At 40.6% G+C, this 24,830-nt stretch overlaps 1 protein-coding gene across 2 annotated transcripts in view; it reads right to left on the reverse strand.

Moving 5' to 3' along the window:
* The window catches only part of LOC125452853 (collagen alpha-1(XXII) chain-like), a 444,116-nt gene that overhangs the window by 265,412 nt on the left and 153,874 nt on the right, over positions 1 to 24,830 (reverse strand). For both annotated transcript variants that reach the window (XM_059645502.1, XM_059645503.1), the window contains 3 exons: positions 21,048 to 21,071; positions 11,404 to 11,448; positions 10,950 to 11,003 (listed from right to left, as the gene is read on the reverse strand). In XM_059645502.1, coding sequence (XP_059501485.1) covers positions 10,950 to 11,003; positions 11,404 to 11,448; positions 21,048 to 21,071 — 123 coding nt within the window. The remainder of the gene's footprint in view (positions 1 to 10,949; positions 11,004 to 11,403; positions 11,449 to 21,047; positions 21,072 to 24,830) is intronic.

The following is a 24,830-nucleotide window of genomic DNA, read 5'->3' on the forward strand; positions in this document are numbered from 1 at the left end:
GGAAAGCTTATGGCATGCTGGACTTCATAGCTAGACAATCTGAGTTTCAGAGTAAGGATGTCTTACAGCAGTTATACAGGGCCTTGGTGAGGCCACACCTTGGTGTTGTGTGCAGTTTGATCTCCTCGTCTGAGGAAGGACATTCTTACTCTTGAGAGAGTCCAGTGAAGGTTCACCAGACTAATTCCCAGAATGGCAAGACTGACATACAAGGAAAGACTGAATCGACCAAGCTTATACCACTGGAATTTAGAAGAATGATGAGGGTGTCATAGAAACATATAAAATCCTGATGGGATTGGACAGCCTAGATGCAGGAAGAATGTTCCCAATGTTGAGGAAATACAGAGTGTGGGGTCACTGTCTAAGAATAAGGGGTAAGACATTCAGGACTGAGATGAAGAAGAATTTCTTCATTCAGAGAGTTGTGAACCTGTGGGATTCTCTCCCAGAGGAAGCTGTTGGGGCCAGTTCATTAGACATATTAAAACTAAAGGGATCGAGAGGTATGGACAGAAAGTGAGAATGGGATATTAAGATTGCACAATCAGCTTTAATCATATTGAATAGTGTGCAGACTTATTCTTGAACCTATTCTCTATGCTTCGATCAACAAAGGAACACCGATCCCCAAAATGACTGCTGTATATTTGGAGACAATTCCCACCTGCTGGAGGAGGCTGAGGTCCTCTAATTGAGTAATAAGTTTGTCTCCTGGCCAATTAGATCACTAAAAAATTTAAAGTAGCGTTGTGAGAGTTGGCTCGGGTGACTGGGACCTGAAACTCACCCAATACCAGGTTCTTAACTTGCTTTGAAAATCTGTCCCATTATTCCAAATTATTCCTGTCCTTGGAACCTGAATAATGTTAGAGATATAAATAGGGTTTGATCAAGTGAGGGGAATGGGTATGAAGAAGAAAAGGGAAGTTCCTTGTTAAAGTTGTGGACAGAAGAGATTAATTGACAAAGGCTGCCGTGGTGCAAGACCAGAGGGAGGGATCACACTGGAGCTGGCACAAACAGCGAATTACAATCTCTTAATAATGGACTGGAGCTGGAAGGTCAATGAGGTGAAACTTACTGTCACTCTGAGAGAGAGGGGAAGGAGACAGAGTAAAAGTGTGGGAAACAAAGTGCACATAGTTGATTGTTACATTGACCAAAACTCAGTTATCATTGCCAGCTATACATGATATCAACAGCCAAATGAAATGGAATATCAGAACATATAGTAGGATTATCTGGAAGAATGAAACTAATGCACTATTTAGTAACTTGCTCCATCTACTCTTCCAGAAATAGGATTAACGTTTCCAGATCAGCAAGTCCCATTTTATCTATCTGCAAAATATTAAAGAGTCTAGAAAAGCTAAAACCACTCAAAGAAGTTTCCTCAACAGCCTCAATCTGTCAAGCTAAGTCTCTAGTTCAATTTCCTCATCTGTTACTGGTCTAGTTCACTAAAATAGCCACTTACACTGTTATTTTCCAGTTAAGATAATGAATGGATTTCTTCCTTATCATTTATCAGCTCACTCACTATGTAAAACAGATGCAGCTCTACTGTTGATATAATGCTTTACCACATCTCTCGATAACTACCGAGATAACAATCCCCAGATACTTCATACCTGATAAGTGACTTCTAAAAGGACCCAGAGAGGGCCTTTGTATCTTTCCGATGATGCCCCTAACACTGAGCCAGGAGACATACATTCAAGTCCCATCTGCTGCAGAGGTGTGTAATTACATTTCTGTGCAGGTTGATTAGAAAATACCTAAAGGCTCCAGATTATCCTCACACCTCAAGTACCTCATTAAACATTACACTCAAGATATTAACTCTTGTTTTCTCTCCTACATTTTGCCAGGCTTCCTGAGTTTCTCCTGAAATTTCTAAATTTTTTTGTTCAAATCTCCAGTATCTGCTGTTCTTTGTTTTACTGAAGGGGCTCATTGTCTGTAAGATACCTTGCAACTGAAAGTTGATACACAAATTAAAACTCTCTAAAAAGAGGGTTAATATGCTAGTGATTATTCTGTTAAAATGTAAATTTGAGAGTAATCTGTTTAAGAGAATAATTGCAGATTGTGAAGGTACACACTTTTCACTGTATTTTTACATTGAATACACATGACAATAAATGATTCAAAGAAAATAAATGATTCAATCAATGATTACCTAGTACCATAAAGAGCATCAAGACTCTTATGTTATTACAATTGAAATGTCAACGATGGAAAGTAATTGGATAAACTTGAGTACTACGTATTGTAAGGTTTGACTAATTTTCCAAAAACTCCCCCTATTCCTAGGGAAAAGAAAAATGTCACTGATTAATTTTATTTTGCATTCATTCACATTTTTAAAAAGATGAAATCAATTAGACAGAATCTGTAATAAGTCAAATTATTCCTCACAGAAACAGATGAACATCCTTTCCCCATTCCACATTATTTCTGATCAGACAGTTCAATCTAAATTCATGTGAAGCTTCCATAAATAATGGATTGAGTGGGATTAGAATATTAAATGCATCTGCATGTTTAACTATTTACGATCAAAATCAGAGATCTTTTAAAAGTTCTATTTATGAAGTATGTCTGTGATTAATTTATTGCTAGTCATTCTCTGTGTCCCAATCCCCAATTACTAGCACACATTGTATGAGGAAATATATTGTTTAGGTTCAGGTCATAAAACCGAATGCCAAAATGTGATATTTTGTGTTTTTTGTTATTCCCATATAGAACTAACTGTGGCTAGTAATCATCTGGGGGTGAGTTCTGATAAATCTATTGGGATGGCAGAAGGTATTGGGCGCTTCGGTCTGAGAGGAAATGCATCACACGGTATTGAATATACAGTACAGAAACTGCCATTTCGCCCAAAACACAAATCTCTTCCCACCCCTCTTTATCTCACCTGAGCAGCATACCCTTGTATTTGTCTCCCCTTCAAGTGCTCATCTGGCTAGCCCTTAAAATGTATTAGTGCTGTTCACCTCAGCCACTCATGGATATCAGTGCCGCATTTCAATCACTGTCTGTGCAAAGAAGTTTCTTCTGCAATTTCACTTTCAATTTTATCTCATTGTCCATATAGAAAATTCCAAATGGAATTTCAATTTTACTTCATTGTCCATATAGAAAATTCCATATGGAATTTCATTTGCAGTACCTTGCTTGTTCTTTAAAATAATTTACATAACAGCAAATAATAATAAAAGAAAACAATAATCTAATGGGAATCTGACTTGAATGAAATTATGTATTAAAGTGGTTCTAGGTAATTAGTACAAGTATTGAGGCCATTGTGAGTACATATCCTCACCTATTCATCGTTCTTGTTCATCATTCTCATGAAGAAGGAAACCAATAAATTTAGGAGCTGATTTGTCAAGCATTCGAGGGATTGCAAGCTTTCCTCTGCATGAATCGCACATTATTACTGACACAAGAGTTCATCATCATTGTTCATGACACTCTTCCATTTTGAATTCTTCTTTAAACTTTACAGTAACTTATTAAATCTGTGACAATCTTGTCAATGAGAAATGATGGAGATAGAGAATAGAAATGCATCTGCTTGTTTCCGAGGTGCACACAAAGTTTGGAAATAAGCCATACTACTTTTGGTACTGACAGAGCTCGTGCAGGAAGCATGGTGGATATTATTTCAAGAGCTGACAGTGATCCAGACTGGGGGTGTGTTAGGAATCTGGGATTAAGTGCTGAAACACAGCTACTGTCATGTTTTGGTTGATAACATCTATCCTGTTGGATTATACAGCAGTTATCATGAGAGTGTTGATAGGGAAAGTAGTCAAACTATTTTAGTAAAGAATAGGTTGAATTAGAAGTTAACAGTGGTGGGAGAGGCGAGCATTAAACTTGGGTGGTAATGTAAACTATGCAATTATGAATACTTTTTCGTGACATTCAATGGAAAAGAAAAATCAAGTAGTGCAAGAGGTGGGCAGATGTTTCATAGCTGTTGATTCACCTGAATAATAAGACCAGAATATGTGGGAGTAGAAGTAGACCATTCAGCCCATCAAGTCTGCTCGTGCATTTAAGGAGATCCTGGCTGATCTAATAACACTCAACTCCACTTTCTTGTCTTTTTCCCATAATCCTTGATTCCCTGGCTGATTAAATATCTGTCTGTCTCAGCCTTGAATAGACTTAATGACCCAACCTCAACGGCCTTCTACTATACAGCATTTTGCGGTTTAACTAACTTCTGAGAGAAGAAGTTTCTCATCGTTTCTGTGTTAACTGGGTGACCCCTCATCTTCAGACAGTTCTGAGGAATCATCACCGGACCGAAATGTTAACCCTGATTTTTTCTACACAAATGCTGCCAGACCTGCTGAGCTATTCCAGCAACTTCCGTTTTTGTTCCTCATTCACAGCATCCACAGTTCTTTTGATTTTCATTTGGTCCTTATTCTCAGATCATGTCCTCTGTGTTCAGACTCTCCCCCATAAAGGAGAAACAACTTTTCTGCAGGTAATAAAGGAAGGTCACCTTGTCAAACCTGCTAAGAATCTGGAACATTTCATTAGGGTCGCCTCTCAGTTTTCTAAATTCCAACAAGTGCTGATACAACCTATTCGTTGTCTCCTCATAAGGCAAGCCCTTCATACCAAGGATATTCCTAGTGAACATTCTATGAACTGCCTCAACTGAAATAATATATGTTCTTAAATGAGGGGACCAAAGCAACTCTCATTATTCCAGCATCACCATCATCTTGCATACTTTCAATAAGACATCCCATAACAATATTTCGCAACATCTCTACCATCCCATTCTCATAGTCCAAAATCCTTGAAATGAGGGCCCACATTCCATTAGCATTCCTGATTACCTGTAACTGTGTGCCAGCTTTCTGTGTTTCATGCACACGCTCCCCCTAGCCTCTTTGTGTTACAGCTTTCTGCAGGTTTCCTCCTTTTAAATAATATGTTGTTTTTTCGTTCTCCCTTCCAAAATGAACAACTACTATATTTTCACACAAGGTATCCAAAACTGTTCACAGTTTTCCAGCTGTGGTCTGATTCCTGCCTGGTGTAGTTGCAGCAAAACCTCCCTACTTTCCCACTTGCCTTTGCATTACTCGCTAGACTTGGATATTAGCTTATTGTGATTCATTGATGACGACTTCTAAATCCCTCTATTCCGTAGCTTTTTGCAGTCCTACTCTATTTAAATAATATTCTGCTTCTCTACTCTTCCTGCTAAAGTGTGTAACATACATTTTCCACATTGTATTCTATCTTCCGGGTTTTTGATCACATGCTTAACTTATCTATATCCCTCTTTAGATACCAACAACGAGATCAACTTCATCTTCCACATTCCTCTCCCACATTGGAACCAAGTCCAAAATTTATCGGTTCCACTGTCAATAATGAGATAACAAAATATTATAATTAAGGACAATAAAAGTATGTTTTAATTGTATTTTCTGAGGGTTAAGTACCTTGAACAAAAAACTTCCATGTTCGTCTTCAAACTGAGTCACACATAGACTGGGCCAAGTAAGGACAGCAGGTTTCCTTCTCTAAAGAGCATAAATGGCTCAGAAGAGTTTTACAGCAATCAATGATCTTCATTGTGGCCTGGTTTTACATTCCAGATTTTATTAATTGAATTTAAATTCCACCAGCTTCCATAATGGAATTTGAACCGAGAGCATTAGCCTGACAAGGCTCACATAGCAAGACAGATATGGGGAGGCAAATGGTGTACTGGTAATTCCATCTTACGAGTAATCCATAACGCTTGGTTAATGTTCCGGGGGTATGAGGACAAGTCAGGAGACTGAACTGGTTAGAATTTTGTAGATATCTCCAAAATTTCTCTCCTTCACCTAAACTCCAGAACATAGTCCTAACCAATCCAGTCCCCATTCAACAATGTAAAATTATGTCCTTTACAACCCATTATTTTCCAGACAGCAACTGCTGTTGGCAAGGTACCAGCATTAGCGCTGAGAAGGATCAGTGTTATTTGTGGGAAGGACATGTGGTGTTGAGGATTGCAGGAGGAATTAGGAACAACGGTGGATGGATTGACTAACCTTGCACTAGGGTCAGTCTCTCAGTCATGTACAAACTACTGCAGATTGGAATGCTTTCCTATCCAAAGACTGATGACCTGTCTACAGACTGCCTACACTGGTGTACTAACTGCATAGGCTGGCTCTTTTCCTTCCCATTTGGAGCTGTAGCCCAAGTAGAGAGAGTCCCTCAACTGGCATTAATTGATCATGAAAGGAACAATATAACGGAAACTCCTTTCCAGAACTCATTTCTCAAAACTGGTGAAGTTCTTGTGTACCTATACAGTCTGTACAATTCAGCTTGCTTTCCACCTCTTTGTTGGGAAATTTCAATTCTTTTACCAATTGTGCAAGCTTGTGTCCTTCCGATCAATGCTCTCTCTGTTAACATTAACATTTTGACTATCTTCCAAACATTCAAAGACATTTCCTCCTCATTCATGGGATGTGGGTGTCACTGGCCGGGCTGATATTAGTCACGTATGCCGAGTTGTCTTTGAGAAGGTGGTGATGAGCTGCTTTCTTGAACCATTGTGGTTCGAGTTCTGTACATGTTCTCTACATTTCCATTCAAGGAGAAATTCCAGAATTTTGATCTAGTGACACTGAATAAATAGCAAATGAGCAGTGCAAGGGGAACTTGCAGATAACAATGTCCCCATAGCTCTGCTGCTCTTGTCCTTTTAAATGGTGGTGATCATAAGTTGGAAGGTGTTGTCAAAGGGTCCTTAGTGAATTTCTGCAGTGTATCTTGTAGACGGTATGCACTGCTGTCACTGTGTGTCGGTGGTGAACGGAGTGCAATATAGAATCACAGAATAGTAATAACGCAGTAGGAGGCCAATTGGCCCACTGTGTCTGCATCAGCTCCAATCATCTTCCTTCTTTCCTTAACCTTGCACACTACTTCTAACTAAATAACCATCCAACTCCTGCACTTAAACAGCACCTGTACCACTGAAAAATCATCCCTCCCAAAATGCATGAGAGGATCAAGTATCAAACAGAATTACATAGCAAACCACGTAAGGACATATTAGAACAGATGATCAAAAGCATTGTAAAACAGGCAGCTTTTAAGGAGGGTCTTAAAGCAGGAGCATGAGGTAGTGAGGCAGAGAGATTTATGAAGGGAATGCCAGAGTTTAGGATATCGGAAACAGAAAGCACAGCTGCCAATGGTGCAGGGCTATGCAGGAAATCAGAATTCAATGATCACAGGAATTTGGGGTGGGGGGGGGTGAGGATTTCCACAGATGGGAGGAGTTGAGACCGTGGAGAAATTTTTATATATAGGTGAAACTTTTAAAATGTACACATTGGCAGGAGTCAATGCAGATTGGTGAACACGGACGTGATGGTATGAATTAGGATAGGTACAGCAGGGCTTTGGATAAGTTCAAGGAGGTGCAAAATTTAAGGTCAGTTAGGACAGCATTTGTAAAATCAGATAACAGAAAGGAAGATTATCCTTTGGTGCTAATTTTGTCACAGCAGCAGCCTGTTGGTTATGAGCAGCTATAGTTACCACCTATTTGATAATTCCCATTTAATGGTGAGTTAATTGAACAAACAGCAATGAAAATGTTGTGAACAATGCTCTGTCCTTTGGTATTCACATATTATTTGACCAATTAAAGGCTTTTGTGCCCCATGTCACTTAGGCAAAGGTATCTGGTGAAAAAGAAGTTTTAAAAAATGTGACCTAGTTGTGCGGCTGAAGGATGCTGTTTTAATTTACTGTTTCCCCGTTTCAAATCAAATGTTTACTTAAAGGATGGCTCGTGATAGCCCCATGTATTTTACCCACCTGTAAAAATTGTGTTCTTTCGCATGCAAGATATTTTTGAATGATTTGTCTTGGAAGAAATCATACGTTAATTGATACAAGCCCTTTTGAGGGTCCAGTGTGCCACTCGGGATTTGGTTATATAGTGATGGAAATATCAATATTCTAACCCAACCCTCAATGATCTACTGTTTATAATAATTGGTCTACAAAATAGAATGGTTTGAGTTGATTTTTCAACGTGATAATTGTTTGAAAATAAAGGTTTTTACATTTTAAAAAATCTCATACTGAGTCTTTGAAGCTTCTGTTGTGCTTAAACATGGCTGGGCTAGTCTAACAATCAAAGATTATTCCCTTTCTTCGTTAATAATAAGTTACAAATTGTCAACCGTTGAGATGTCTACGTGCAACATTTTGCTGATAAATTCGACTAACCTATATTGTGATGCAGAGTTTTAATAAAGTGAAAGTTTTTGCACTATATATTCTGCCTGCTACCCCTATTTAGTAGAAGCAGTATTCCATTCCTAGCATGTGCACGGTACACACTGAAGCCGTAATTCATAAACAGACTCTGATCAAATTTCCTGCATCTTTCCTGATCTGTTGCTGAACTGTTAAAAATACACTGACAGAGCTGTCATCACCACCAAGGATCAATTTCTATTTGGCAACTGCTTCACAATTCTCTTGACATTCACACAGGCATGGTTAATTTTCAGGAGCACCAGAAGTCAGGAATTCCTTGGGTCACTACACAGGTGACTGAATGATCCTGTGCTTTCAGGCAGTGAGCAGCATTCACTGTGAGTGCATTTCAAGAGGGGTGAGGGTACGACATAGTGGGAGAGTCATTAGACGACTCATCCAGAGAACCAGACTTATGGTCTAGGGTTCAAATTCCTACCACGGTAAACAGTGGATTTTGAATTCAATTAAAAACCTGGAATGAAAAGCTAAGTTAATGGCAACCATTGGCAAAAGAAGATAATGTCGGAAAAATCTTTCTCTATGCAACATATGGTTGGGATTTAGAATAAATGACCTGACAGGATTATAGACACAAATTCAATTGTAATATTCAGGACTGATTTAGATAAATACTTTAAGGAGAAAATTGCAGGGATGTCAGAAAGTGTGGGGTACAGGAGCGAGCTGGGTTGCTGTTCAAAACAGCTCATGCAGACTTCCTCCTTTATTATAGAACATAGAACATAGAACATAGAACAGTACAGCACAGAACAAGCCCTTCAGCCCACAATGTTGTGCCGACCATTGATCCTCATGTATGCACCCTCAAATTTCTGTGACCATATACATGTCCAGCAGTCTCTTAAATGACCCCAATGACCTTGCTTCCACAACTGCTGCTGGCAACGCATTCCATGCTCTCACAACTCTCTGCGTAAAGAACCTGCCTCTGACATCCCCTCTATACTTTCCACCAACCAGCTTAAAACTATGACCCCTCGTGCTAGCCATTTCTGCCCTGGGAAATAGTCTCTGGCTATCGACTCTATCTATGCCTCTCATTATCTTGTATACCTCAATTAGGTCTCCTCTCCTCCTCCTTTTCTCCAATGAAAAGAGACCGAGCTCAGTCAACCTCTCTTCATAAGATAAGCCCTCCAGTCCAGGCAGCATCCTGGTAAACCTCCTCTGAACCCTCTCCAAAGCATCCACATCTTTCCTATAATAGGGCGCCCAGAACTGGACGCAGTATTCCAAGTGCGGTCTAACCAAAGTTTTATAGAGCTGCAACAAGATCTCACGACTCTTAAACTCAATCCCCCTGTTAATGAAAGCCAAAACACCATATGCTTTCTTAACAACCCTGTCCACTTGGGTGGCCATTTTAAGGGATCTATGTATCTGCACACCAAGATCCCTCTGTTCCTCCACGCTGCCAAGAATCCTATCCTTAATCCTGTACTCAGCTTTCAAATTCGACCTTCCAAAATGCATCACCTCGCATTTATCCAGGTTGAACTCCATCTGCCACCTCTCAGCCCATCTCTGCATCCTGTCACTATTTTACTATTTTACAATTCCATAAATCTTCCAACCACCTACCTACATTACAGTCTTATACAAAATGATAGCTATTTTGAAAGTTAATCTTAAGTGATTAGATATAATTAAGTGATTTTAAGCCTTAAGAATTCAATGGCTCTAACAAAGATATTTGGAAAATATACAGAGAATGCTGGAGAAACTCAGCAGATCTGGCAAGATCTGTGGAAAAAGAAACAGAGTTAAAAAAAAGTGTATGTTCAACACCACCTTCTCAAGGGCAACTGGAGATGCGCAACAAATCGATGCTAGCATTTCCAGAAAGACTTTAAGATTAAACTGTCATGTCTCAGTGAATAGTCAATATCTTGGGCACAGAATAAAGTGGCTGGAGGAAGAGAGCTGGCAATAAATGACACTAATTGGATAAGAGTGTGAAGCTGGATGAACACAGCAGGCCAAGCAGCATCTCAGGAGCACAAAAGCTGATGTTTCAGGACTAGACCCTTCATCAGAGAGCTCTCTGATGAAGGGTCTAGGCCCAAAACGTCAGCTTTTGAGCTCCTGAGATGCTGCTTGGCCTGTTGTGTTCATTCAGCTTCACACTTTGTTATCTTGGATTCTCCAGCATCTGCAGTTCCCATTATCACTAATTGGATAAGCTTTTCCAAATTGTACATCACTGTCTCACGACTGCCTTCATCTACTGAGGATCTCAACTACCAAGTGGCGTAACAATCTTAATATCAAATTTTTACACAGAACATTAAAGGAAATCTCCATGCAATTGCTCTAAATAATCCATCACTTTCATGCTCTCATACACAAATCCATTATTAAGCAGTAAAGCAAGAATCAATTTCCCTTTCCAATTTCAACACCTGTTGTGAAATGCTATGAAGCAGGGAACATTGACACTTTCTCACCTTAACTGCCACAGGATCTAGACCTCATATTCCAAGTTCAGTGGCCTTCTCATTCTCAGATGACTGCTGACAACTGTTAAGGCTGACCAGTCAGTCCTAAGACTCAAACAAACATGCTGAACACTTGTAAAGCTTACTTACCCTTTGACCGTCTTTTCCCACCAAACCCGGAAAACCTTGAGGCCCTGTAGGACCCTGCAAGACAAACATTGGCAAATACTCGATGTCAACCTCAACTTGTTTCCAATAGTTCCAATATTTCATCATCCAATCAAGGGAGAGTTGTCAACCCTCTGCAAGGATGCCCTGGGGTATCGAGGGATTGAAGTTTAATCTCTTGACACTGCCAATGGCACCACTTTTAAAAAAAGTCAAGAAGATATTGAAAATGAGAAAGGAGGGGCTGTTTTTTTGTCCAGGGCAACAAAATATGGAAGGTCTCCAAATGAAACAAATCGGGTAGCCAACAATTTATTTGTGATTCGATGTCAGGAAGAATCATAGAGAGAACAGCAGTGCTCGGAAGCTCAAACATTAATTCAACAGACAGAGTCTTACAAAATATTATCAAGTGAAATATTGTAAATTTACTCACCCTTTCTCCGTGTGGTCCTGGTAAACCATGGGCACCAGGCTCTCCCTGCAAAAATTTTGGTCAAATTAAAAGAGTCTATTTAAATTTGAAAAGGATTAAATTATGAGTATAGGTTTCATAAATGAGGGCTGTTTTTCCTTCCATTTAGGCAATGAAGCTGGGAAATCTAATCAATATGTTTAAGAAGTTTAAGTGATTTTACTTGCCCCCCAAGTCACTCACTGATCCAGCCCCATTGACCTCACTGCCTTTTCCCTGACACCAGCCTAAACTTCCCTACCTCTTCAGTCACCCACCATCCTATCTCCTCACCCACCTCCATCCTACCCCCTCACCCATATGCCATCCTTACCCAACTGCCACCATACTCCCTCACTCACTTGTCACTTTATCCCCTCACCGACTTGACATCATTATCCCTCACCAATCTGCCTCCTTACCCTGTCACCCACCTGTCACTCTACACCCTCACCACCCCACCATCCTACCCAATCACATTCCTACCACCATTCCTCCTCACTACCTGCAATCCTACACATCACCCACATACAATCCCATCCCTCACCCACCTGCCATTCCCCTACTGTCACATCCACTTGCCCACCCACCTACCATCCTATACCTTCACCCAGCTGGCACACTACTTCCTTACCGACTAGCCATCCTATCCCTGCAGACACAGGGTAAGATAAAACAAGAAAAAAGATTTCAGTCAGTCAGATGTATTCTGTCAGTAATCAGAAAATCTGGGCATTGATCATAAAATCACAACCTTTATAATATGACTTTATAATATTTGTTGAAGAAAGGGCTCAGGAGAGCTATAACGGGGCATGAGAAAACCTTGGCAGACAGGATCAAGGAAAACTCCAAAGCTTTTCACACATACATGAGGAATAAGAGAATGGCCAGAGAAAGTGTAGGGCGATCAAGGATTATAAAGGGAATTTGTGCACGGAGCATAAAGAGATAGGGTAGATCCTTAATGAATACTTTTCTTTGGTATTCACAACTGAGAGGGACCTAGTTGTAGAGGAGGGTAGTGTAAAACAGGCTGGTCTGCTAGAAGGGGTCGATGTTAGTAAGGAAAACTTACTGGGAACTTTGAGAAACTTGAAGATAGATAAATCCCCTGAGCCTGATGGGATTTTTCCAAGGATTTTATGGGGAGTGGGGGGAGAGATTGCAGGGCCTTTGGCAATGATCTTTTCATTCTCCATGCCCATGGGCATAGTGCCAGAAGATTGGAGGGTGGCAATCTTCTTCCCTTGTTTAAAAAAGGGAATGGGGATAACTACAGGGAATGGGGAAATTACAGGCCGGTTAGTCTTACATCAGTGGCGGGCAAAATATTGGAAAGGGCTCTGAGAGATAGGATTTATAATCACTTGGACAAGTACAGTTTGATTCGTGATAGTCAGCATGGATGTGTGAGGGGTAGATCATGCCTCCAAACCTTATTGAATTTTTTGAAGAGGTGACCAAACACGTGGATGAAGGTAGAGCAGTGCATGTGGTATAAATGGATCTAAGTAAGGTGTTTGATAAGGTTCCCCATGGTAGGCTCATGCAGAAGGTAGGGACACATGGGATAGGGGGAAATATGGAAGATTGGATTCAGAATTGGCTGACTCTTAGAAGACAAAGGGTGGTTGGGGACAGAAAACATTCAACATGGTGCTCAGTTACGAGTGGTGTACCACAAGGATCTGTTCTGGGTTCTCTTCTATTTGTGATTTGTGTAAATGATTTAGATGTAGGAGTGGAAGGGTGGATTAGTAATTTTGCCGACAATACAAAGGTGTGTCGAGTTGCAGATAGTATGGAGGGCTGTTCTAGGTTACAAAGGAACATTGATAGGATGCTGGACTAGGTTGAGAAGTGGCAGATGGAGTTTAACCCTGAAAAGTGTGAGGTGATTCATTTTGGAAGGAGAAATTTAAAAGCAGAATACAGGGTTAACAGAAAGATTCTTGGCAGTGTGGAGGAGCTGAGGGATCTCGGGGTTCGTGTCCACAATTCCCTGAAAGCTGCCACCCTGGTGGATAGAGTTGTTAAAAAGGCATATGGTGTGTTAGCTTTCATTAATTGTGGGATTGAGTTAAAGAGCCATGAAGTTATGCTCCAGCTATACAAAACCCTGGTTCGGCCACATCTGGAGTATTGTGTACAGTTCTGATCGCCTCACCAGGCGGCATGGTGACTCAGTGGTTAGCACTGCAGCCTCACAGCGCCAGGGACACAGGTTCGATTCCAGCCTTGGTTAACTGTCTGTGTGGAGTTTGCACATTCTCCCTGTGTCTGCATGGGTTTCCTCTGGGTGCTCCGGTTTCCCTCCGCAGTCCAAAGATGTGCAGGCTAGGTGGATTGGCCATGCTAAATTGCCCACAGTGTTCAGGGGTATGTGAGTTATAGGGGGATGGGTCTGGGTGGGATGTTCCAAGGGGCGGTGTGGACTTGTTGGGCCAAAGGGCCTGTTTCCGCACTGTAGGGAATCTAATCTATTCACTACAAGAAAGATGTGGAAGCATTGGAAAAGCTGCAGAGGAGATTTACTAGGATGTTGCCTGAAATGGAGGGAAGGTCTTACATGGAAAGGTTGAGAGAGCTAGGGCTTTTCACTTTAGAACGACAAAGGATGAGAAGTGACTTGATAGACTGTGAACAAAATGCTCAGAGGTGTAGGTAAAATGGACAGCCAGAGACATTTTCCTCAGGTGGAAGTAGCTATTACAAGGGGGTATAGTTTTAAAGTGAGTGGAGGTAGATATAGGGGAGATGTCAGAGGTAGGCTCTTTATTCAGAGAGTGGTAGGAGTGCGGAATGCATTGCCGGAATGGGTAGTGGAGTGAGGCTCGTTGAGGCATTTAAGCGGCTATTAGATAGGCATATGGATGATAGTATAAGGTAGGGGTGGAGATTAGATAGACCTTAGGTTTAGGGTAAATGTTTGGCACAACATCGTGGGCCAAAGAGCCTGTGCTGGTTGCTGTACTGTTCTATGTTCTATGACATTCATAGCACCATACCAGGTACACTACGCATTCTGGTTTTTAACCCACTTTGACTTAATACAGCATCGATGATCCCTTAGTGGGTTAGTACATAATTGCAACACTCCCTGTGATCCTGATCCAAGCAAGGCAATTGTGTTCTCCAGTCGTCCCCAGCATTACAGATGCTGTACCAACGTTCAGCAACTTTAGTTCATTACACATGATATCAACAAACGGTTGAAGGCACTGGATACTGCAAAGCTATGGGCCTTGACAACATTCTTTGGCCCACGATGTTGTGCCAAATGTTTACGCTAAACCTAAGGTCTATCTATCTCCACCCCTACCTTATACTATCATCCATATGTCTATCTAATAGCCACTTAAATGCCTCAATGAGGCCCACTCCACTACCCATTCCAGCAATGCATTCTGGCAACATTCTGGCAATTGTACTGAAGACATAGTCTCCAGAACTTGTCACACACTAGGCAAGCTCTTCCAGTACAGTTACAACACTGGCATCTTCATGACAATGTGGAAAATGGTCCAGGTATGTCCTGTAGATAAAAAACAGGACAAACTCACCCCAGCCAATTACTGCCCCATCAGTCGATTGTCAATTGTCAGTGATAAGTGATAAAGTGATAAAAGATGTCATCAACAATGCCATCAGGCAGCATCTGCTCAGCAATAACTTGCTCGGTGACCTCATTACAGCGTTGGCTCAAACAAGGGCAAAAGGGCTGAATTTCAGAGGTGAGTTCAGAGTGAGAGCTGCATTCACTTGAGTGTAACATCAAGGAACCCCAGCAAAACTGGAATTAATGAGTATCAGGGGGCGAACTCTCCAGCGATTGGAGTCATACGTGACATATTAGAAGATGCTGGTAATCAGCCATCTCAGCTCCAGAACATCTCTGCAGGAGATTCTTGGGGAAGTGTCTCAGGCCCATCCATCTTCAGCTGCTTTATCAATGACCTTCCCTCCATTATAAAGTCAGAAGTGGGGATGTTTGCTGATGATCACACAATGTTAAGCACCATTTGTGACTCCTCAGATACTGAAGCAGTCCATGTTCAAATGTAACAAGTTCTAGGCAATATCCAGACTTGGGCTGATAAGTGGCAAGTAACATTCATGCCACACAAATGTCAGGCCTCGACCATTAATAAGAAACAATCTAACTATCGCCCCTTGAAATTCAATAGTGTTACTATCACTAAATCTACTACAATCAATATCCTTGAGGTTACCATTACCAAAATTTAAACTGGACCCACTACATTAACACAATGGTTACATGAGCAGGTCAGAGACTAGAAATACTATGCTGTGTAACTCACCTCCAGACTTCCTAAAGCCTGTTCACCATCTACAAGGCATGTCAGGAGTGTGATGCCTGGATGGATGAAGTTGCAACAACACTCACGAAGCACATAAGCACCCAGGACAAAGCAGCCTACTTGATTGACATCACATCAACAAAGATCCACTCCCTCCACTACTGATGTTCACGAGCAGCAGCATGTACTATCTAAACACATAGAGTCATCGAACGTACACAGCATGGAAACAGACCTTTTGTCCAACTAGTCCACGTCAACCATATTCCCAAACCAAACAAGGCCCACTTTCCTGCATATTCCTCCAAACCTTTCCTATTCATGTACTTACCCAAATGTCTTTTAAATATTGCACCACTTCCTCTGATAGTTTATTCTACATACGAACCACTCTGCATCGAAAAGTTGTCTCTCATGTTCTTTTTAAATATTTCTACTCTCTCCTTAAAAATATGCTCCGAGTTTTGAACTTCCCCACCCTAGGGGGAAGACTGTTGCTATTCATCTTATCTATGCCCTTCATGGTTTTGTAAACCTCTATAAGGTAACCCCTAAACCTCATACGCTTCAGTGAAATAAGTCCCAACCTATCCAGCCTCTCTTTATAACTTAACCCCTCCATTCCCAGCAACATACCAGTAAATTTTTTCTGAATCTTCTCCAATTTAATAGTATCCTTCCACTCACGAGGCAACCAGAATTGTACACAATACTCCAGAAGAGGCCTCACCAACGTCCTGTACAAATTCAACATCAGTTCCCAACTTCCATACTCAAATGTTTGTGCAGTGAAGGCTAACATGCTAAATGCCTTCTTAACCAACCTTTCCACAATGTGATGCAAATTTCAAAGAATTATGTATCTGAACCTGTAGGTCTCTCTGCTCTACAAGCCTACCCAGGGCCCTACCATTAACGGTATAAGTCTTGCCCTTATTTCTTTCACCAAAATGAAACAACTCACATTATCCATATTAAACTCCATCTGCCACTCCTCAGCCTATTTGCCCAGTTGAGCAAGATCACTTTGCAATCTTAGATAACCTTCTTCACTGCACATTATATGACCAATTTTTGAGGACCTTCAGTGAATTTCTTCCAGAGTATCTGACAGCAGCTTCTAAATCCACAACAACTTGCATCTAGAAGAATAAGGGCAGCTGATACATAGGAGCACCACCACCTTCAAGTTCCCCTCCAGGCTGCTCACCATCCTGACTTGGAAATATATTGTCTTTCCTTCACTGTCACTGGGTAAAAATCCTGGATTTCCTTCCAGAAAGGCATTGTGGGTCAATCCATAGCAGGTGGACTGCAGCAGTTCATTGAGGCAGCTCACCACCACCTTTGAAAGTGCCACTGGGGACAGGCAATAAATACTGACCAGCCAGCGATGTCCATACCCCATGACTGACTTTAAAACATGTCAGAAAAGTGGAGTTAAAGCCCAAGATCAGCCATGATGTATTGAATCACGAAACAATCTCAATGGGCTGAATAGTCACTTCTTGTTCCCAGCATGTGTGGTTGCAGGATTAGATAAAGAGTGACGGGATAAGACTTGTAATGGGAGCACAAAGACCATTTGGATGGATTGGCCTACTCATGCTGTAGTGAAAATCTATAATATTAATATCCTGGCATGGATTAATCAGCAAGGAATAAAAAGAAACTGGGTCAAGTTTTTAAAAATCGTCTTATGATTAATTATTAATGTAAAAACAATAATTGCATCTTGCGTGCACAGTTGTATCTGGAGTGCTGTGCTTCACAACAGTGGAACAACTGGCTCTGAAGATGAATGAGGGCAGGAGGGTTTAGTTGGCTTTGGATCAATAGCATTCATCTTGCATTGCACTAAACTTGCCAAGTGTCTGGCTATGTCTTCAATGTAGTTGTGAGAATATTGCTGGCATGAATGGTTCAATTCTGCCATGGGTCAGATTGCGAATGCATACATTATTTAGAGTGTTTTTAGCACCCTCTCAGTAGCCAGCTAAAGATATATTTTACATGCTTTGACATCAGACACATTCAACTCTCATGTTCAATTCCCCTGTTCCCTTTCTGAGTGCTGGTTCTCAATTGTTTACCTTGGGTTTTGACACTATTTCAGTGACATTTGTGACTATGATTTCTTCTCATTCTCTTCCTGCCTAAACAGTGGCCTTTCTTCCACTTCCTTTAGCCTTCAAGATTGTTCAATTTTTAAACATTTTTAAACATCAAGTACTTCTGGAATAGAGTTTTGGACATCAGAAAATAGGTGCAACAGTAGGTCATTTGGCCCCTTGAACCTCCTTCTCTATTTAACTAGATCATGGTTGGTTGTCTTCCTCAACACCATTTTCTTGTACTATTCCCATATCCCTTTACACCATTAATAGAGTCATAGAGGTCGACAGCACAGAAAAAAGGCCCTTCGGCCCAATAAGTCTGTGTTGGTCAGAAACAATCATGGTTGACTGGTTAGCAAGGTTAGATCACATGGAATACAGGGAGAACTAGCCACCTAGATACAGAACTGTCCACTACACCTCCAATTTTGGTGTCATCTGCAAGCTTACTAACCATACCTGCTATGTTCATAACCAAATCATTTACATAAATGACAAAAAGCAGTGGACCCAGCACAGGTAGGAAACAAAGGGTGGTAGTGGAAGGTTGCTCATGTGTGATGCAAATTGAGTCCAAGCCATATGTTTGTCTCACTGTATGCACACTTGAGAAAGTTGTTGATAGCAGTATGTTTGGATTTTGAATAACATTCTAATTTCATAATTAACACTAAAAATCCTCATTAGCCTTCCATAGGATATATATTTGTCACTTTGTATATTTGTATATTTTGTTACAAATTGCTACTCAATATGAAAAAAATCCACATAATAAGATTTCTTTTAAAAACAGCCTTAGTTACAACTGCTACATTCAGCCATAGCCATCAAGTTTGCTGTCTGAAATTTAAAAGTGAGGGTTATTAATTACCATTAACTTCTTGTTTTGCCATGTTTAACTATTTCAATGTGATTCGCTGTCTTCCTTCCACTGCATGCTCAAATATTTCCTGTGACCAATGGTTTGCCAAAAAGATCAATGCTGGGTCCACTGCTTTTTGTCATTTATACAAATGATTTAGATATGAACATAGGATATATGGTTAGTAAGCTTGCAGATGACACCAAAATTGTAGGTGTAATGGACAGCGAAGAAGGCTACCTCAGAATACAACAGGAATTTGATCAGATGGGCGAATGGGTTGAGGAGTGGCAGATGGAGTTTAATTTAGATAAATTGAGGAGCTGCATTATTGAAAGGCAAATCAGGGCAGGGCTGATACACTTAATGGGAAGGTCCTGGGGAGTGGTGCTGAACAAAGAGATCTTAGAGTGCAGGTTCATAGTTCCCGAAAGTGGAGTCACAGGGATAGTGAAGAAAGTATTTAGTATGCTGGCTTTTATTGGTCAGTGCATTGATGAAAGGAGTTAGGAGCCATGTTGCAGCTGTACAGGATATTGGTTAGGCTACTTTTGGAATACTGCTTGCCATTCTGGTCTCCCTGATATACAAAGGATGTTATGAAACTTGAAAGGATTCAGAAAAGATTTACAAGGATGTTGCCTAGGTTGGAGGGCTTGAGCTACGGGAAGAAGCAGAATGGCTGGAGCTACTTTCTCTAGAGCATTGGAGGCTGCGAAATGACCTTATGGAGGTTTATAAAATCTTGAGGGGCATAAATAAGGTAAATAGACAAGGTCTTTTCCCTGGGGTGGGAGAATCCAAATCATTATCCCCCAGGGGAAAGAGAAAAGATTTAAAAGTGACCTCAGGGGCAACTTTTTTATGCAGGATGTAGTGTATGAAATGAGTTGCCAGAGGAAATGTTGGAAGATGGTATAATTATAACATTTAAAAGGCGTCTGGATGGATACATGAATAGGAAGGGTTTAGCAGGATATGAGCTAAATGCTGACAAGTGGGTAGATTTATTTAGGATATCTGGTTGGACTGAACGGTCTATGTCCATGATATATGGCTCTATGACTCTGGTCTATAACTGCCTCTATAACTACTCTGGTTTTACTTTCCAGCACTTGATCTTGCATGCTTTGGCATCCCAAGTGTACATCTAAATTCTTCTTAAATGTCTTGAGATTTTCTGCTTTTACCACCCTTACAGGCAGTGAGTTCCACCTGCCCAACAGTCTCTAGGTGAAAAATATTTCTCCTCAAATCCCCTTTAAACCTTCTGCCTTTTCAGTGAAATCTATACATCCTCGTCATTGATCCTTGTACCAAGGGGAAATATTTCTTCCTGTCTTTGGAATTCATTACTCCAGAGGACTGTGGAATTCAATACCCCAGAGGAGGAGATTGTGAGATTTTTAATTAGTAATGGGTTAAAGGATAATGGGGAATTGGCAGAAAAGTAGAGTTGAGGCCAAGGTGAGATCAGTCATAATCACATTGAATGGCACAGCAGGTCTAAGGATTGAATTGCCTACTTCTTCTCTTAATTTATGTTCTGGTTACCAAGATGTATGTGACTGGAAATGGTTTCCCCTTATTCATTCTGATCAAAATCTTTCATAATTTTGAGCACCTCTAACAAATGTGTCCTTCATCGTCTCTACTCCAAGGAAACCAAACTCTGATTTTCTAAAAAAAAAATGTCATCAATCCCTCCAACCTGTTTGGTCACTCATCTCACGAGGTCCCCAAAATAAAAACTCTCGTCCAAAGTATGTTGTCCAGATTTGACCATAATGACTGCGGCTGGCTTCTGATCAGTGTCCTATTAAGATCTGGCATGAACTTCTTCACTCTTGCACACGCTGCCCTTACATTTTTTAAAATTTATTTGTGGGACTTAGGTGTGAAAAATCAGCCAAGGGCGAATAGCCCATGTCTTCCTGAATACTGGCTACCTCCTCCTACTGTCATACCGAATCATGGAGGAATCTGGACTAGCTCAAACTGGCAACCAGAAATTAATACATCCAACTTCCCCAGTCCTGTATCTACCATGGATGTATACCCGTTAGACTTCCATGAAGACTGGAGGCACAGCAACAACTCAAAGTGAGTGAGGCCTCTCTGGAATGGACTCAAATCCTAGGCTCCTCCTTCTACCAATCCATGGGTTGCTGAAGCCAATGCTATTACCCACTCTGAAACAGCATCATTGGCCCAGAGCAATGATACACCCTGACTTCAAGCTGCTTTTTACTGTTCAGCTACTTACTTGGTGAATAGTTCAAATTGTGTGACGTTTCTCCTAGTCAGAAATCCAATACTTACTGGTTCTCCTTTAAGTCCCTTGATCTGTAAAGGATAAAAAGGAGGTAGTTAAATATGAGGTACCCATGGCACAAATCATTCATGTTTAAGCATACTGAGAACATGCCAGAGATTGTAGCTGTTTGTGTAGGCTTTAAAGAGTTTTTCAGTGTCAGACACAAGGTAATAGGAATTCAGCTTTAGACAGAGGCATCTTGCATGATTTACAATTCTTCAATTGTAAAGAATAGTTTCAGATACCACAGGTTAATATTGAGTTTAAACTCCTGATACATATTTCCTTTGTCTGAAAAACTACACAGCAGGCACCAATTCATGAGAAGATTTCCCTGGGATTATCAATATATTTTGTATCTAGTACATTAGGATCTCCTTGTATCACTTGCAGGCACATAACCAATGGAAAATGTGGAATTAGAGCATTTACATTCTTGGTATAAGTATATTGATTCTATATGTGCAGATGGAACTCTAGAGTTTCACCATTGACCTCTCCCTCATATGCCCAGCATGACCTCAGTCATTCCCTCACCCATCCCAACCACCAATCAGAAAAGCAATGAAATATTTGTTACCAAACTGAATTCACAAGTCTGTCAGAGAGGTGACATTTCATCTCCATTAACAATATTTTGACAAGTAATTGAGAAAAGTGGTCAAGATAATGCAAACTACACAATTTTATTACAATCCCTCCAGAACTTGTCTCCTGGGATTTTGGCAAAAATTGTGATTAACCTGGAGACACCTAGAGAGACGTTAATTTTGTTTGTGAGTGCAGGGGCAATGGCAGCTTCTGGCATCATGAGGAAGACACTTCTATCTGATGCATGGTAAACATATGGAAAAACTATTTTAAATCACTGTAGAAAATAAAACTAAACTTAAGTATCCCTTTACTTCTCTCTCTGCTACACAGTCTAACTAAAAATTCTTCCTTCGCAGCTGCTGCAAACTCAAGAATGAAATATGTTGTAAAGGCAAATTTGCCAAATTCTTATGAGACGATGGGATGCTCTCTCAATAGAGAGAGATGACTGATGGTGGTTTAGCTTGAAGGCTGCTGTGCTTCAGGTGAGGGGAAGGTTGAGAAGGAGAATCCTTCATGGTAATCTCAGCTGATCTGGGATTTGAATCCAACTGAGCTAAGCAACCTCAGAGTGGTGTAAAATTCCACTTAGAGTCAGAACAGAACTTTCATTAAACATCCAGGTAAAGATTAGGCAATGGAGAGAAACAGCCCTCTTTGGGTCTAAGAACCAAGGTCCTCGATATGTTACCTAAAGATTGAAATTGCTGAAGAAACTCAGCAGGTCTGGCAGAATCTGTGGAGAGAAAGCAATGTTGGGTCTAGTAACCCTTCATCAAGTGCTTTATTCACAGACGCTCCACACCTGCTCAGTTTCTCCAGCAATTTCTATTTTTGTTCATATTTCCAGCATCTGGAGTTTTTTGCTTTACCTTAACATGTGGTGTTTATTTTATGCCTTCTTTTTGCAAACTCACCAATCTCAGATACAGGACTGGTAAACTACAAGTGCATTAAAATTATTTAGAGACTATAGTTAACATATTTCAGATTGGTATGACAGGTCGGCACATCGAGGGTTGAAGGGCCTGTACTGTGCTGTAATGTTCTATGTTCTATATATACAACTTACAGGAAAACTCAACAAACACATCTCTAGGGATTCATCAACCATGGGTTATTCATAGCAACTGTAATTCCAGCTACAGAAGTTTATAGTTGGTTACATACTGCTTTGCACCCTGGTTTCTCAATGACACGTGTACAACGATTTAAGAAGATTTATAGCTTGGGTTCTGGATGAGGTTGTAGACTTGCTCGCTGTGTAGGTGTGTTTGATTGCAGATGTTTTGTCACCCTACTAAGTAACATTGTCAGTGTGCATCCGGAGGTGCACTGATGGTGTTACATAGTAGGGTGATGAAATGTCTGCAATCAAACATGCCAGCTCAGCAAGCAAGTCTACAACCTCACACCTGTACAACTTTGTGCATATTCTCTTAAAATATCACAACATAAAGGGAAGTTCCAAAAATCATAACAAACAAAACTCCCTCTCAAACAGCACAATTGGTCTTCCTGCACCACAGGAACTGCAGCAATTCAAGAAGAAAGCTCACCAATGCCTTCTCAAGAACAACTAGGGATGTGTAATAACTGCTGGGCAAGCCAGTGATGTTCATATCCCATGAACAAACTAAGACCAAGATGAGTTAAAGCAACAAGGTAGGTGAAGTCAGGTTTAGGCGTCAAAATCTGGGTCAACATTTTTGCACTGCCTTCAGTGTTATACATTGAAAGCTGGTGTATTTCAAATCTTCTTGGGAGGTGAAGGCTGGTAGATGGTAAAAAGAAAAGTTCAGTAAGTTAAAGGCTTGAATTTTTGCAAAGATGAATGGCTTCTCTGTCATTAGGAAAATGGCTTCAAAGGTCTGGATCTAGAGGTCTCGCTCCAAAACACAGCACTTACCATTATCACAGGAAGTGGTTGCAGGGAGGCAACTTCCAACTTGCAAATCCATAGTTCATAGAGGCAGCTGTACTTGTTAAAATGCCCATTGAGATTGTTAAAAATAGATATTAATGTGTGAAAAATATCCTTAAACTCACTGGAATTGTAAACAGATCTGTCAACAGGACCTGTAGAGGCATTTAAAATTCCTGCCCCTTAAATATTTGAAAAAGTTTGGAATGTTAAAAGGTGTTTTCTATTTCACTCTAGATTGACATAAGTTTGAGTGCGTTCATCACAGGAGAAATAACTAATTCCACAATTTTCACAGTGGTGAATAGCTTGATTGATAGTTCCAGACGTTTACAGTCTCTTGGAAGTCAGGCTGCAGATTCCAGTGCACGTTTATAGAAATAAAGAACACTGACTGCGGTGAGTGGGCTTTAATCAATAATGGTGTTATTTTTGAAGGTCTGAATTGATCAATGATGGTTAAGAACATTTTTAACCTCAACATGGATCCAAAGGTCTGTTCACGATGGACACTGGATGATTTGGCATGATCAATGTAAGGGCAGAAGGCTGTGCATAGGAGAATGGGTTGGCATGAGTAGGCACGAACTTATCATCGTGAATATAAAGGATCATGAAGGTAGATGAAGGGTAAAAGGCTGGTCAGGCAGACTGTGGAACCAGAAAGGATGATGGGGGAGAGAGGGATGGAACAGAGTGCATTGGAGCACTTTATTTGATGTAGCAATGTTTCTATCCCGCTCTCTAATAGCAAAAGAAGTAAATCCCTCATGGTTGCTTACCATAGTTGATATCCCTCCCTACGACTGTGAGTTGTTGATCAGCTCGAGGGACGATAAGATGAAATTAAAGGATTTGCTAATCATAAAGAGACATCACTCAACATCAACAGCAACCTTGTAGGCTTCAGCCAACACTTGACAGTCTACTGGGTACCCTGGTGCAACTCATTGGGCACAACTCACTGTCTGATCAGCTATTATCAAAATCTGCTAGAATTAGTCTATTAAGGTTTAAAGAGCTGATGTTATCTGAATGATTGACTGCACATCATAAGTTTGTACTTAACAAAGAAAATGTCTTGAATTACTAACCACATCACAATCACACATTACAAAAGTGACTTCACATCAAATATACTTCTTGGCACAGTACTGAGATCTGAAAGCTATTATATAAATGTGTATTTTCTCAAGCAGGCATCAATCAGCACATCACAGCCATTTTGGCTGCCAACAGAGCTCCCAGCCACACCCAACCTACCTGCATC

The sequence above is a fragment of the Stegostoma tigrinum genome, chromosome 4, assembly GCF_030684315.1.
Source record: "Stegostoma tigrinum isolate sSteTig4 chromosome 4, sSteTig4.hap1, whole genome shotgun sequence".
Lineage (NCBI taxonomy): Eukaryota > Metazoa > Chordata > Chondrichthyes > Orectolobiformes > Stegostomatidae > Stegostoma > Stegostoma tigrinum.